The sequence below is a fragment of the Cottoperca gobio genome, chromosome 7 (genome assembly GCF_900634415.1).
Source record: "Cottoperca gobio chromosome 7, fCotGob3.1, whole genome shotgun sequence".
NCBI lineage: Eukaryota > Metazoa > Chordata > Actinopteri > Perciformes > Bovichtidae > Cottoperca > Cottoperca gobio.
The window spans coordinates 14,799,682-14,814,983 of record NC_041361.1 but is presented as its reverse complement, the minus strand read 5'-3'; the positions used below and the strand labels follow the sequence as shown (position 1 = coordinate 14,814,983).

General features: G+C 40.5%; 2 protein-coding genes across 2 annotated transcripts; both read right to left on the bottom strand.

Annotated features, from left to right (window-relative positions):
• Window positions 1–180: 180 nt before the first annotated feature.
• Window positions 181–11,033, bottom strand: bpifcl (BPI fold containing family C, like). The gene is made up of 16 exons (XM_029435896.1): window positions 10,918–11,033; window positions 10,648–10,760; window positions 10,378–10,477; window positions 10,137–10,268; window positions 8,710–8,865; window positions 8,525–8,588; window positions 8,338–8,398; window positions 8,103–8,194; window positions 7,813–7,989; window positions 7,673–7,732; window positions 1,797–1,964; window positions 1,290–1,357; window positions 1,164–1,206; window positions 997–1,057; window positions 570–646; window positions 181–481 (listed from the first exon to the last, which is right to left on the bottom strand). Exons 2-16 carry the CDS (start codon window positions 10,745–10,747, stop codon window positions 431–433), a joined length of 1,410 nt encoding a protein of 469 aa, XP_029291756.1. The 5' UTR covers window positions 10,748–10,760; window positions 10,918–11,033; the 3' UTR covers window positions 181–430.
• A 715-nt stretch (window positions 11,034–11,748) lies between these two features.
• LOC115011070 (vesicular inhibitory amino acid transporter-like) lies at window positions 11,749–15,302 on the bottom strand. Its single transcript, XM_029436007.1, has 2 exons — window positions 14,574–15,302; window positions 11,749–13,798 (listed from the first exon to the last, which is right to left on the bottom strand). Exons 1-2 carry the CDS (start codon window positions 14,952–14,954, stop codon window positions 12,611–12,613), a joined length of 1,569 nt encoding a protein of 522 aa, XP_029291867.1. The 5' UTR covers window positions 14,955–15,302; the 3' UTR covers window positions 11,749–12,610.

The following is a 15,302-nucleotide window of genomic DNA, read 5'->3' as shown; positions in this document are numbered from 1 at the left end:
ATATTGTGTCTCGGGTCCCATTACAGTGTTTCTCTCCTGCTCCCTTGCTGCTCATAATTATGTTCTTAGCCTGCCATAAACCGAGATCAGTGATTAAAAATCCTATAATGTAATGACCTGAATATAAAATCTACCGCTTTCTTTTCTCTATTAGTGGAAATGAAGTATGTAAAAGATAAATACATTTTTTAACCCCTTTATTATCTTATTTTGATATAAATGGAGAATGCACTTTAAAAAAATATTCAATTTGAATACATACACAACAAAGATTAGATTTGAGGCTGAACATGTTATAAGCATATCTAAATGAATAATGAATTACTGCAGATTTGACATGAGGGCTGTAGATTAGCACGTTTTGATTATGTAGGCCTGAGTCTGAACCGAGATGAGTTGACATGTTTGAGTTGAACAGACCGGTCTGATGTCAGTGGAAGTCTGTTAACACCTCAGCATCTGAAGAGATGGCTATAAATCCCTGTTAGAAATAAAGACAATGATCAGCCCAACATAAAATGCTGCTTACTTAACCTAACATTATTGTGTAATCATTTACGAACACTGACCTCTTCCACCCCCAGAACTGTGTTGACCAGCTGTGCGTGTCTCATTCTGGGTAAAACAACACCTTTGTCCAGTTCCACTGAAACAGAAAAGCACATGTGAAGACAAGGAACATGTAAAGTAGTCTTTACATGTATACACTATGTTCAGTATGTTGGATCAATACAGCATTGTATGGGCATATTCTGCTTCCCTCTGTGTAGCTCTATGTTAATAGATACCACATAGGTTCATACTGAACATTATAAACATTTAGTTCCTATTTTCTCCCAGATAAACTTGGAATATTAAAACAAGCCTACACTCCCACTTTGAGTCCAAGTGTCCTTGAGCAAAGCAGATTTTTATAACTTTTATACGCTTATTTAAATGATAAGTGATCATCTTTCATTTCACGCTCTCAGATAACTGAACACAAAAAAGACTCACTGTTCAGTTTCATGAGGCCGAACTTCATTCCCATTCTGGTGAAACCTTCCAAAGTGTCGGTCTGCAAAGAGAAACGTGTGATCCGTTACAGTCTGCGTTTGACTCTCCTCAGTGCACACATAAGTTTTCCTGTGACATATTATGTGGTGGAGTTATGCGTCGTGTACCTTAAAGGGTCCCACTTCACTCGCTGCCAGCGTCAGTGAAAAACTGTTTGAAAGAAGGAAATATCATTACTTTGAGTTTGTGAACTGCAGGCTCAGGTGTGCGTTTTAAAACATGGTGATGCTCACTTCTCCAGTGCCATGGAGCCCTTCAGTCTTCCACCAGCAACCCACATTTTACCGCTGAAGTTTGAGTCCTGAAAGAGGTTTAAATGACCAATGGTTATTTTTATTAATCATTATCATTAATCTGTCAGTTGTTGTTCAGTCTATGACTTGTCAGAAATCCCTAATGCACTAATTAAATTAATCTACAGTGGACTGAATGATTACATGAACATTTACATAAAGTCCCTTGTTGTCTAAAACCCAAAATCACCTGCATGTGTTCCTTTTGTGTAGGTTTTTGTTTGCTCAAATACATAGTTATTTGAGCGATAACAATTTCTTTACGAAATACAATTTATGTGCATGCAAAAGATGTTTTTTGTTCAAAATGCGCTCAGGATTAAGGCACAGATATAACAACATACTGGGCATCTGCAAGGTGTGAGTGTACTTGAATATCCACCATAAAACTACTTTGATATGTTATTGTTGGCATAAATGTAAAAAAATAAAATAAAAAGTACTCACAACATTGAGTTTGAACAGTGGGGTCTGGGTGTGATTTGTCTGGATGGCGAAGGCCTTCACGGCGCCCTGGAGGGCCAGTTTAACGACATCGGGCTGGAAGGAAAACATCGGCACCTGTCTGGCATAAACCTGCAGATTCATCAGAAGACCAGGAAACATCTTGGGAAGCTGCAGAGAGAGAAAGTGAATGGTAAACAATGTATTAATTCAACTTTAAGAACATGTGTTCATGAACAGCAGCAGGGTGAACAGTTTGGATTCTACAGTGGATATAAAAAGTCTACACACTCTTATGAAATTGCAGGTTTTTGAAATGTAAACACAGAAATAACAACAACGTAAATGTCAGACTTGTTCCATCTTTAATGTGATCTTCCAACAAACATTATTAGGACATTTTTAAATAAATAAAAAACACCCTGATTGCATAAGTCTGCACACCCCACCCAACTAATACTTTGTGGAAGCCCCTTTTGCATTTATTACAGCAGCAAGTCTTTGTGAATAAGTCTCTATTAACTTTGCACATCGAGACTTTGATGAATTGTATCCCACTCTTCTTTGCAGAAAAGTTCAAGTTGCGAGGGGATCTCCTGTGTACGGCTCTCTTTAGGGCATTCCACATGTTTTCAATGGGATGGAGGTCCGGGCTCTGACTGGGCCATTCCAAGACTTTGACTTTCCTTTTCTGAAGCCACGCCTTGGTCGACTTTGTGTCATTGTCATGTTGGAACGTGAAATTCCTCTTCATCTTCATCTTCATCTTCATCTTCAGCTTTCTGACGGCAGGTTTTGTGCCAGAATATCTTGATATTTGACAAGAGCCCCCGACCCAGCTGAAGAGAAGCAGCCCCAAAGCGTGATGCTGCCACCACCACGCTTCACAGGCGGTGTGGTGTTCCTTGGATGATGAGCTGTATTTGCTTAGCGCCAAACATATCTTTTAGAATTAAGGCCGAAAGGTTCAACCTTTGTCTCGTCAGACCACAACACATTTTCCCACGTGGTTTGGGGTGACTCAAACGGGCTTTGATATTTATTTTTGTAAGAAAGGGTTCCCGTCTTGCCACCCGACCCCATGGCCCAGACATGTGCAGAATACAGGAGATGGGGGTCACATGCAAGGAGTGACCAGTACCTGCCAGAAATTCCTGTAGTTCCTTCAATGTTGCCGTTGGCCTCTTGGTCGCCTCCCTGATAAGTCTTCTCTTCATCCTCTCATCAACTTTGGAGGCTCGTCCTGATCTTTGCAATGTCTCTGTGGTGCCACATCTTCTCCACTTATTGATGATGGGGTTGACAGTGCTCCACGGTGCATGCAATGCCTTCGATACTCTTTTATATCCCTCTCCTGATTTGTACTTTTCAATTATTAGATTTTGCAGTTTCTTTGGTAACTCTTTGTGGTCCATGGCTCTCCCAGTAGGATGCAACACCAAACATTCAAGCAAATACTTCAGCAACAGCTGACTTTACTCTGGTTTTAACCAGAATCACTTTCATGGATGGAAGGTGTATGCTATTTACCTACAGGCATGATTTTGAATGTGATTGGTTAACTTTGAACACAGCTCACAGCCCCCACTATGAAAGGGTGTGCAGACTTATGCAATCAGGGTGTTGTGGTTTTTTTATTTAAAAATGTCCTAATAATCTCTTCTTTGTTTTTCTTTCTGGATTTTTGTTTGTTGGAAGATCACATTAAAGATGGAACAAGTCTGAAATGTACGTTGTTGTTATTTCTGTCTTTACGTTTCAAAAACCTGCAATTTCATAAGAGTGTGTAGACTTTTTATATCCACTGTATATCAGGAAGTTTTAAATGGATAATTACTGTGTGCTAAATATCTTAACCATCTATGAGAGTGTAATGTCAAATCTGATATTCAACAATGTTCATGACAGACAACTACAGTGGTCATTTGCCCTGCTGGGAGTGTGTGTGTGTGTGTGGGTGGGTGTGTGTGTGTGTGTGTGTGTGTGTCGACAGTACCAATGAGTCTCCACTGCTCTTAAGGTAAGGATCGTTTCAACCTCTTTGTATTAATCTTAAATATGATATTGTTAATTTACAGATATGAAGTGTACTATTAATCTAAAAAACGTGGTGTAGGAGCCATCTTTAACAAAAACGAAGTGAGTGTCATGTGACATTTACTTGTCTAAAAACAAGTGCGCACCGCCATTTTATGAGCAGACTGGTCAAACTACAGCTGCAGGAAGATTTAAAGATTTAAAGGTAACAATGTTCCTCTGTTCCCTTCCTCCACTCAGTCTGGGTCATCAAACTGCGCTATACTGAAATCATGTTTGTGTTTTTCTGCAATGTCTGTTTTCTCTTTTTATTGCAGTCAGTGAAAAGACAAGATGACAAGAAACGATTGGACGCCCACGACTAAACAGAAAGTGTTTCAGTGGTACCTCACTTTACCTTGATTAACTTTATTAAACATCATGGTCCTCTCTCTGCTCGTAGTGCGTCTAAAGGCGTTTGCTAAAACAAGTATCCGAGCCGAGGAGTCTGACGCAGTTAACTTTGCAGCGCCGATCAAATATCAATCACGAGTGTGACCTTGTCTATCTGTCTCCTCAATATGTTTCATAAGCGTATCTTCGTGTGCTGTTTAGCTGTGAAATTAACACGCTTGTTTTAACATTAGCGGTAAAGTTTTTCTCGTTTTCCAGCTAAACAGCTGACTGTCTCCTCGGCTCTGGTTGGTTTTCACTCGGGCTCGCTGTAATCTTGCAAATGTCATCAGCAGGGGTTTTATGTAAATGTGTTTTATGTGTCCTGTATGTAAGTGATATGATGTGTGTTATTTCACCCTTTTTTAATAGCAGTTTCTGCTCATAAAAACCAAACACAAATAACCGCCCTTTGCACACCGGAAGTAGAAAATAACTATGTTTCTGGATTGCAGTTGATGTTTAAAGTGATATGCACTTTATATTCTCCACAGGTTGCACAAAGATAACGGATATCTTTGTAACAACTTCAACGATGACTCTTGTCCGAGGTATGTTTGAACAATGTCGGCTCTGGTTGTTTTTTATTTGGGCTCTCTGTAATCTTGCACATGTCAAGGAGCATAAGGCTTTTATGTACATGTGATTTAATGTGTCCTGCCTGGATGTGATATTATGCGTGTTAATGTATCATTTTTAATAGCAGATTCTGAACATAAAAAAACATCGACACAACTTTTTGCACACAAAAAGTAGAAAACAAAGAATTTCTATTGAAAGTATGTTTCTGGATTACATCTGGATTACATCCCTCGTTAAGATGTCAACTGAGGATACTCAGTATTTGGTCAGTTAAGTATTTATTTGTATATTGTTTGTTTTTCTTTTTTCAAGTAACGATGGGGGCATGTCAGAGTGTGGCAAGTCTATGGATTCCCCTCCTAATCTTAGTGTCGGGTAAGATGTCAGCTAAGGCAGCTTGAATATTTATTTTCATTTGATTCATTTATTACATGTTCATTTGTTTGTTAAAGGCTGTTGTGTTTCCCCAAAAAACGTTACAATTTTTTTTCAGAGCTTTACTGTACACCTTTTACTGTACGCACTAATGGTAACTTTAAAAAATATATTTTGTACTTAATTAAAAACCATGTATCAAATGTTTAGGAAGGGCAAGACTATCATGATACGGATCCACTCAAGAGTAGTAGTAGTAAGAAATATGTCAAATTTCAGCTCCAATCGAACTTGAATGGACCTATAAAGCTATGTATATTGTGGCATTGTTGAGAAATGCAAATCCTGAAGTAAAAATAGCGTATACTGTAGTTCATTGGGAATTGATGGTTTCTTGGTCACCTCCCTGGCCGAGGCACGTGTTGGCAGGATGGCCAACTCTCAGAAGAGTCCTAATGGTTCCAAACTTCTTCCATTTAACGATTATAGGCCACTGTGCCCCTGTGAACACTCAGATCTTTAGAAATTGATTGATACCCTTGCCCTGATCTATGCCGTGCCACTATTTAACCGCAGAGGACTACAGAGAGTTCCTTGGACTTCATGTCTTGGTTTTACTCCTGACATAAAGTGTGGAATGCGGGACCTTAAATACACAGGTGTATGTCTTTAGAAACTACGTCCGATCAATTCACTTTTCCACAGCTGGGCTCCAATTAAATTGATGCACCTGAGCACAATTTGGAGTAAATGAGAGATTACAGTTTTTGATTTTTAATACTTTTGCAAAGATTTCTAAAAACATGCTTTGACTTTGTTATTATGGGATGTTGAATGTAGACTTTTATCCATTTAAAATTGCATCTACTACACAAAGGGGGCAAACGGTGAAGGGTTCTGAATATTTCCTGAAGCCACGCTACTCTTGTTTCAGTTCCCCTCAGACTTCATCTCCAAAAGAAGCTTCAACACTCCAATTGTTAGTTTTCTTCGCGGTGGTGGCAGGAATACTCTATCTCTGCTGCACTGGTTTTTCCAGAGGTACTACAACTTTCTAATTATTTCAAATAGGCTCTAACATATTCCTGCGAATCATTTATAAATGTCTGCTAACAAGTAACATTTCTTTTTCAGATACGCATGTGACAAATAATGTGAAAATTGTGCTGCAGACAAGTTCAGGAGAAGAGGAGAGCGGAGTTGTGATGGAGAAACTGCTGATTGAGTTCATGAAAGAGGTCAAACATGAAGTGAGAACTATGGTTCCTGCAGAGAAAGTTACAGAAGTAGCCACAGAAAGCTCAACCTTCTGGGAAGTCATTTGGTTTGTAATCAAGTGTCTTGTTCTATTCTTTGTGTTTATGGGGACATTGGGCTTTATTCTAGAGGAAAGTGAAAAGAAAAGGAAAGGAACTCATTAGTTAAACAGGAGCAAGTAATCAGTAACGCAGGTCAAGATAAAGAAGAGTAAAAGTGTGATGTAGAATGAGAAGAACCTGCATTAATGTGGAAAACCTCTTTACTGACAACAATGAAATGATATCCATGGCTTCTTGGGTTCCCCATGCCACAACATGATATTGGGATTTTAAGTGGTGACATCACTTTTGATTTCAAATGATTCATTTGAATCCTCTTTTTATCGTCACACATGTACACAGCACGGCACACACAGTGACATTTAGACTGCATTTAACCCACACTAGTATTAAGAGCAATATCACTGTTATGGTGTCTATTGTATGTAAATATGCTTTTTATTGCGTTTATCATAGAGGTATGGGGGAGTACATTTCAGAAGTAGTGCTGCTTTTTGAATATGAAATATAAATGTTGTTTTAACATGGGTCTTGGAGTTACAGCTATTTTTTTCTCACACATAAAGTCATTTGATTATGTGTTGAAATAATATAATGTAATGCAAACAGCCAATTATTTATATTTTTATGCACCAATTGTTTTTCTTTTGCACCAATGACCACAGCAAATTCCTTGTAGGTCTACGTGGCAATAAAAATAATTCGGATTCTGATTTATTTTCTCACACAGTCATTTGCTTATGTGTCGATAATGTAATGCAAACAGCCAATCAAATGTAAAATCATATCTATAAAAGAACTATTCTCAGATACAATGTGCACTGTATTTTTTATTTGACGTATTTGCTCCCTATGGAAGCCACATGTTCACAAAGAAATCTGAGCTGATAAGGCTGCGGTTTTACATGCTTGATGACTTTATAATGTATAAACCTCAAGCTGTTGCTGTGATTGTTATCCATTCAAAAATAATTGTTGAACCACAATGCAGTCATTTAGTCCTGTTCATACCAAGCATCTTTAGTCAAGTCTCTCTGTCAGATCTGTGACACTGCATGCTGGCATAAAGCCAACCACACAGTGAGTTAATGAAACTCTCCAGTGTGGTTGTAACGCTCTTACACGTCCACTTACCTGAGGAATGTAAGGCCCCATTGAGCTGGTGTTTAGATGCACGTGGAGGTATGAAGGTATCTGATGATGAAACAACGTGTTAACCACAGACATGGTTTAGGGCAGAAAGTGGTCAATGCTTAAGCTTCAGGTGCACTAACCATGCTGTCAGTGATGAGGGTCTGAAGCCATCCAGCAGAGTAGAATCCATACGTGGCAGAGTTCACGGTGAATTCAGACAGGCCCAATGACAACATGTAGCCCGGCTGCTCAGGCACTGTGAAAGGCTGGGCCTCAAAGGGAGGCTCTGCGTGAGTCTTTATATTGTAGAACTCTCCCTTTAAATAAAGAGTTGCAAACGATTAATTACTGCTTTTAATCACTGCTTTAAATTATGGTTATTTGAATTTCCACAGTAAGAAAATAGATTACAGATAGTGTGTATCCTGACCTTAAGACCCAGATTCAAACTTGACGCATTCACGACGGGTACGCCGGTGAGAGGGAGGGCAAAAGCGAAGTCTTCATCCACATCAAAGGAAACTGATGAGAATAAAAATCATATGTAGACTGAATTATCTCTTTAGATATTTAAATTCCTGACTGTAATTTATGTTATTGGCTTAAAGTAAAGTAACAGTAAACCAGTCTCAGACTTTGAAAGGCCATTCATTATGCTGCATTACCGTTCATGGCCTGTAGATGGTGCTCCAAGTTCACAATGGATTCCTTCACATTTGGGCATATCTGAGGAGGAAAAAACAAGGCACATTTTTCTGCAATGCTCACCATCAAAATCTGTACAGTGAGCATTATCTGATGATCCTACAGCATAAATAGAGCCGCCACTGATAAATGTAATTAAACACTCACTGTGCTCTGTATTTCACTCTTGATACGCCCCTTGAAATGCTCCACAAAAGGATTGAAGATCCAACTATTGACAAATTAAAATGCAGGTCTTATGTCTCAACATCATGTCTTTTCTCTCTCTCTCTCTCTCTCTCTCTCTCTCTCTCTCTCTCTCTCTCTCTCTCTCTCTCTCTGTTCCACTCTACCTTTCTCCACCGTGAAATTGTATGTCCACATCTGCAACCTGAGCATCACAGCTGACACTGGTGACCGACAGATGGCCGTTAGCATCTTTCCCCAGCTCCACTACCGAGGTCACATCCATAGTAAATATAGCCAAATCGAATGTTCCTCCGTCATGTCTGAAAACACAAACACAGTCAGTGTCTCCCAAGTTCTAACGTGTTATACATGCATTGTGAATAACACCTGATTGCAAATCTATCTTAATTATGAAAGTCTTATTTTTCCTCCCATGCTTCCATGTTAACAGTGCATTAAATGGTCATTTATTATTGCTGTTTAAATGTTGTAATTAGTGACCAAATACTAAATATGGAGTTAGAAGAAAGTTATAAATCATATTAAAATCACAATTAAAGAATGGGCACGGCTCTGTAGTCCATAGACCTTGTCACTGTTTTTCTTGTTTCTTCTATATGCTTTGATTAAACTGCATGTTAAAAGGTGCATATTAATACCCCCAGTTAACTGTTACTTCCACATGCATCAATAACTGGGTGGATGATAGTGTAGTTACATACTGACACTGAAGTGGCCTCATCAGTGTGAAAGAACAGGAAGTCACCAACATCACAGTGTGAAAGAGCACAACAAACTTTGTGCCAGTTTTAAGATGCATATATATTGATCATATAACCTTCTTTTTGGAAGTTATTAACCACTGATCTCTGTCTACATCGCTGACATCAGCCTAAATAATCGAACTGATTTTGATTCAGGATAGTACGGGAAGTTCTGGATTTAATAACTAATTTACAGTAAAACATTTTTTATTGTTTTGTGACTTAAAGACCGACAGTAAACCATAGCTCCACACAAGGACAGGAGTTAAAACAATGCAGCGAGACACTCACATGCTACTTTTAAGGAGTCACTTCCTTTTCTAACTGACCTCAGATTAACTAAAATAAAAAGGGTGTTTTGAATCTTAATATCACTTCCTCATTCAGCCTCTAAGTAAATGTCTTTTTCGAAACTGAATTGTGTGACTTATACATTTCAATTATAGTTTTGTATGTAATAAGAGGATAATCTAAGAAATATCACTAGTGGTGGAAAGTAACTAAGTACATTTAGTCAAGTACTGTACTTAGGTACAATTCTGAGGTACTTGTACTTTACTTGAGTATTTCCATTTCATGCTACTTTATACTTCTACTCAACTACATGTTTTTGATAACTTTAGTAACTTGTTATTTTGCAACGAGTACTTTTACTTTTGGTATTTAAAGTAAGCTATATTTTGATGCTAATACTTTTGTACTTTTACTGAAGTAAGATTTTGAATGCAGGACTTTTACTTGTAACACTGTGCATCGCTGTAGTATCGCTACATTTACTCGAAAGGATTTGAGTACGTCTTCCACCACTTCCATCAGGGGAAACTCACATTATACCAAAGTTTGTCATCCACCCGCCGGTCAGTGCAACACTGAGGCCTGAGATGGATGCCTTGAATCCTGTGTTGTCCTGCTTGAACTCAAGAGACGGCTCTGGAAAGTCACACTTTGTTATGGTGATGCTACAGTGCACATGGGGAGAGCAAAGACAGGACACAGATCTGAGTGATGTAAAAATGTCTAATGAAATAAATGAAGTATAAAAGAATATATTGAGGAATGTAATCCTACCCTGTTAGTGTGTAGTGTATGCCTAAGACGTCTCCATTGATGTCAGGGAGAGTGACATGCTCCAACGTGTCCTGAATCCATCCTGCACCGACATGCTTTCCTGGGACGAACAGCACGTGTACAGTTGTGAATGAAACATGTCTCGTGTACGATTTTGTTGGGTTCTTTATTAAAAGAGACTTAAAGCAATCTAACGCACCATGAAGTAGTTGTTTTAGATTTAAATAAACTTAAAAACGGAGGGAATAACTCCATCTCACATTGCCTTACCGTACTGAAGTCCTTTGTTAGTCAGGATGACTTGTACAGCAGGATTTTCTCCACAGGTAAAAGAGATGAGCATGAACACAACTATCACCGGTGGAAGCATTTTCCTGGGTCCCCTGTGGTGCAAGCAATGTACGAAATACAACATGTGAGCTTAAATGTAACCACAAAACTCTGCACACAGAACTACTGAGACAATTACATTTTAGTGTGAAATATAAATCAAATCAAACACTCTCAGTAAATCTGTTGAAGTGATTGTATGTAGCGTACCTGAATTACTGCAGGATGATCTGCCAAGTTGAAAGTCGACTCCTTAACAAAAGTCTTCACTGTTTCTCTGCTGTTGAGTCACCTGCTGAAGCTTTCACTTCTCTGTTACTGAGAAGTGAAACTTAAGTCACACATTCTGGTTTTGGTTTGGTGTATGCTGTGTGTGTGTGTGTGCGTGTGCGTGTGTGTGTGTGTGTGTGTGTGTGTGTGTGTGTGTGTGTGTGTGTGTGTGTGTGTGTGTGTGAAGAACAGGAAACTATTGTTTGATTCTGCCCTTTCTGTGTTAATCAAATGATTGATAATTGATTTTTATTAGAGAGAAGTTACTTGAGCAGCCTCCTGGAGGTTCCCAGCTGACTGCAATGGTATTATTGATATCACCGGTGCCAAGTTTTCACCCGATTGCTACATGAAGGATTCAGTTGCAAAATATCTCAGTTTTAATGTATTTTCCTCAATCACGTTTTTTTTTTGTGTTGAGAAAATATCAAAATGTATTTTTCGTTTTCCTAAGAAAAAGTTATTATTCTTTAATACCATGCAAGGGAATATCAATCAAAGTAGTGTTGGTTTCATTATTTTAAGAATGGCTTTCATCTTTCTTTTTGCAAATGAACTCTTCACATGATGTTTTGGAGGCCTCTGCACTCGGTCAGGAATTGTTTAAATGGGGAAATGTAGCTGCATGCTGCTCGATACAAAACAGTCTTCTTTTTGAATCCTCACATTGTTGTGTTAAGAAGAAGTAATTCACTTTGTAAAGAGGAAGTTAAACAGAGCCCAGGATGACTTCTCAGTCGTCCCTGGCTACATTTCAAGGAAACATTAGAATCACCAGCCATAAAATATTTGATTTATTTATCTCTTAATTCAACACATACTCTTTGTCTCACACACCATGATTACTTCCATTAAATCACAATTAACAAGTTCAATAGGAAGAGAATATTATCAGACAGACATTTTTTTTTTTATCATATAACACAATTAGGACCCACTTGCTTGCACTTTGAATTCACTTCATCCAGAATGACACTTGTAACACCAAGAAAACAAACGAACCAACGAGGACTACTATAGGCATAAGATGGAAAGTAAAACACAAAAACAAACTGAAAAAAACCCCAATTCTGTTTAAACAACTACACATACGTTATTCATGGTTTATTATAATCCACAGAGCACCTGATGGGTGCCTTGGTGTTATATTTTCTCTGAAATGGGATTAATGAAATATCTAGCAGCTCAAAAACCAATAACATATTCACTCCATTGTTTTTCACATATTTCATTCCCCAGATATAAACACGTACACACTCACAGTAAGACCCATGGCGGACATTTTCACTGGATCTTTGACAACTTTGCATGAAGACTGATACCTGGACAGGCTTGTTAATGGCCGCTTATTTAATCCCCCCCTTTCATGCGGAGGTTGTATTCCTCTGTCCAGTTAATAAAACATGTTATCTGGAATGAGTATACTACTTTACACTATGATTGTAGAGTTTATTATTGCACATTATCACGAAGGCAAAAATAAAAAGATGTACATTTCACACAAATAATCCTCCTCATGAGCTTCTTCGTCAAGTGGTGAACGTGATGTTTTGATAAGGTCTGCGTCATGACAACCTGCCGGAGTGCGGCATTTTAGGACATCACTATTCAATAAAGGTCATCTCTGAAGCTCTCAGTCGTGGATATTGTACCTGTACGCCTCTATGAGCCCTTCAACCGAGTGAATGAAGCCAGATATGGCGCATATGCCACCAATAACAAAAATGGCAACGTCGAAGAAGACGTGGTGCCACAGGAGATTCCTCCACTGGAGCTTCAGGTGGAAGAGGCTTGGCAGGAGGAAGCACAGGCCAGCGCCAGTGAGGCTCCCAGTTAAACCCATAAGGAGGGCGAAATGGGGGACAAAGACGGCCATAAGCAAGGTGAAGACTACCAGGGTAATTCGCAGGCCCAGACCCCACGATTTCAACTGCCCACCAGGGCCGTAGCAGTCAGGGAAGATGGCTCTGCCGCCATCCTGGAAAAAGGATTTCTCCAGAACCTCCACTGCAGCAAAGAAGGGCAGCGGGTAAGATAACAGCGCCTTGGAGACGAGGAAGATGTTCACCACAGCCCGGATGGTTGAAGGCAGGTTATCCGTGATGACCTCTTTGGTGGCGTCTGCCCAAGTCAAGTAGGCCACCAGGGCGAAGAGGCCCTTGAGGACGCAGGCTGAGATGTGAGTCCACTCCATCATGCAGTGGAACTCGCTGGGCTTCTGCATGTTTCCCTCCAGGGAGGGGAGGAAGATCTGGGAGGTGTAGCTGAACACGATGATGCCGATTGAAATGGGGAATTTCTTCACATCGATGTAAAACTTGACCTTGTCCCAGGCCCAGTCGCGCGCCCTGGAGAGGCAGTAGGCAATCACAAGGACGTTGATGACGAAGTGCGCCAGAGTGCAGAGCAAGCTGAACTTGGACACGGCCTTGAGGTTCTTCAGGAAAGCACAGGGCAGGAGCGCGACCGTGGCCACCACAGACCAAGCTTTCTGGGAGACGGGGAACCCCGGGAAGCTGTTGACCATCAGGTTGCCGCTGACCACAACGTAAAGGATGCAGGTCATGACCAGCTCGATGATCTGAGCCACGTTCACAACGTGCCCGCCCAGCGCGGGGAAGCGGGGCGCGCAGCAGGCATTGGCGATGTCCACGTAGGAGTCCCTCACGCGCACTTTTATGCCGTCCTCGTTCTCCTCGTACAGACACGCGATGAGGATTTTTCCGGTGTAGCAGCACACCACAGCGGCGAAGATAATGAGGAAGAGACCGAGGTAGCCACCGTGGAGGATGGCGTACGGCAGGCCGAGGACGAACATGCCCTGCGGACAGAGAAGCGCAGTTGAGGGGTAATGGACGAGGCCCACATCGCAGTGACAGGCCGAGTCAGCCCGGGCATGCAATGACTCACACAGCTCACAACTTACATAATAATAGTAACAAAACAAAAAAATATTTTGCGCATTAAGATAATAGTAAGGCAGAAATGTTTGATTTATCACAGCTGATTAATTTCCAATGTCTGCCTCACACAATTATTTTTGCATTCGCCTTGCCCTTGAAAAACAGGCCTTCCGTTTGCGCAGGATAAATGCTGAATCGAATTAGCACAATTAAAAAGACAATTTAAAAACGAAATTTTAAATTAATTTGATTACAATTTCAATTTGATGGAGACCCTGATAAGCACGTGGGCGCCATTCAGCCTCAGGGCTATCAGAGCCACGCAGGCCCTGCCTGCAGCTCCACTGATAAAAAGATTTGAATAAATAAATTCACCCATTGGATGCAATGAATTCCCTCTCAAACCATGAATTAAACGTTGAATTGAAGCCTGCATTTAATTATGACACAATTACGCACTTTTAAATACATTAAAAGCTCAACATATTTATTTCGAAATATTGAACATAATGCTTTATTCTTATCTTGGATTGTGTGAAATTATGCACATCCCACTCTAAAGAAAATCTTAAAAGATTCATCTTAAAATATGAAATTCTTCAAGGTGACTTTTGGTCCAGCTGCAGGCCTGAACCATGCAGCACATGGTGTTTTTGCCTGCAAAGATGCAAAATGAAAGTAATCATAATGTACCTGAATGGCGTTGGTGACGTTCCAGCCAGCTTCCCATGTCGTGATTTGTGGTTTATCCTCATCCAGCGAGCCTGCTGTCTTCAGGCCCGAGGGCCCATGGCCGGTGCCGTCCCTCTGGTAGTGGCTGTCTCCATCCAGCTCCCCCTCGCCCTCCATGTGTCCCCCTTCCTCTTCTCCCTGAAGGACATCCATTTGCATCCCTTGCCTGTAGTCATAATCCAAGTCGTCGCACTCGACGAAACCCACACCCTCCTCGTCCGTGGCGGCCTGGAAGCCCAGCCGGGCGAACACCCCGCTGACCTTGGCCTGAGATTTGTTGGACACCGTGTGGGCCGCATTGGTCAGCTTGTTGGTGAGCTTGTGTCGTATTAGGTGAGCCATCTTTACCCGAATAAAATACGTTCTTCAAGTGAAAATGCTATTACCGAGTAAAAAGCAGAGAGGCAGATGCATGCAAGTTGATTTGTTCGCTTTTTTTTCACTGATACTGTAAAGTCATGCCTGTTGCCTCTTCGATGTCGTCGCAAAGTAAGCTAACCAGCCCTCTAACGGCTGCTAACCGTGTCACCCAAACCGTTAAAAATCCTCAGCCGCTTTCCTTGGCTTGCTCATCCATATTACTCCCTCAAAAAAAAAAACATTCCTTGGCATCTGCCTCAACGAGGAAACACCCCAAAACAGAGACAAAAGGGAAAATATGTCCTCATTTGTCGTTAAAAAAGAAAATGT

Excerpts from the sequence above, each read along its gene's own strand:
- bpifcl (XM_029435896.1), bottom strand. The coding sequence starts at position 10,747 with ATGCTTCCACCGGTGATAGTTGTGTTCATGCTCATCTCTTTTACCTGT. Across the intron at positions 8,399-8,524 it reads AGAGTGAAATACAGAGCACA|ATATGCCCAAATGTGAAGGA; the intron begins GTGAGTGTTTAA and ends TTTCCTCCTCAG. Across the intron at positions 1,358-1,796 it reads CACTGTTCAAACTCAATGTT|GACTCAAACTTCAGCGGTAA; the intron begins GTGAGTACTTTT and ends AACCTCTTTCAG.
- LOC115011070 (XM_029436007.1), bottom strand. The coding sequence starts at position 14,954 with ATGGCTCACCTAATACGACACAAGCTCACCAACAAGCTGACCAATGCG. Across the intron at positions 13,799-14,573 it reads ACGTCACCAACGCCATTCAG|GGCATGTTCGTCCTCGGCCT; the intron begins GTACATTATGAT and ends CTCTGTCCGCAG.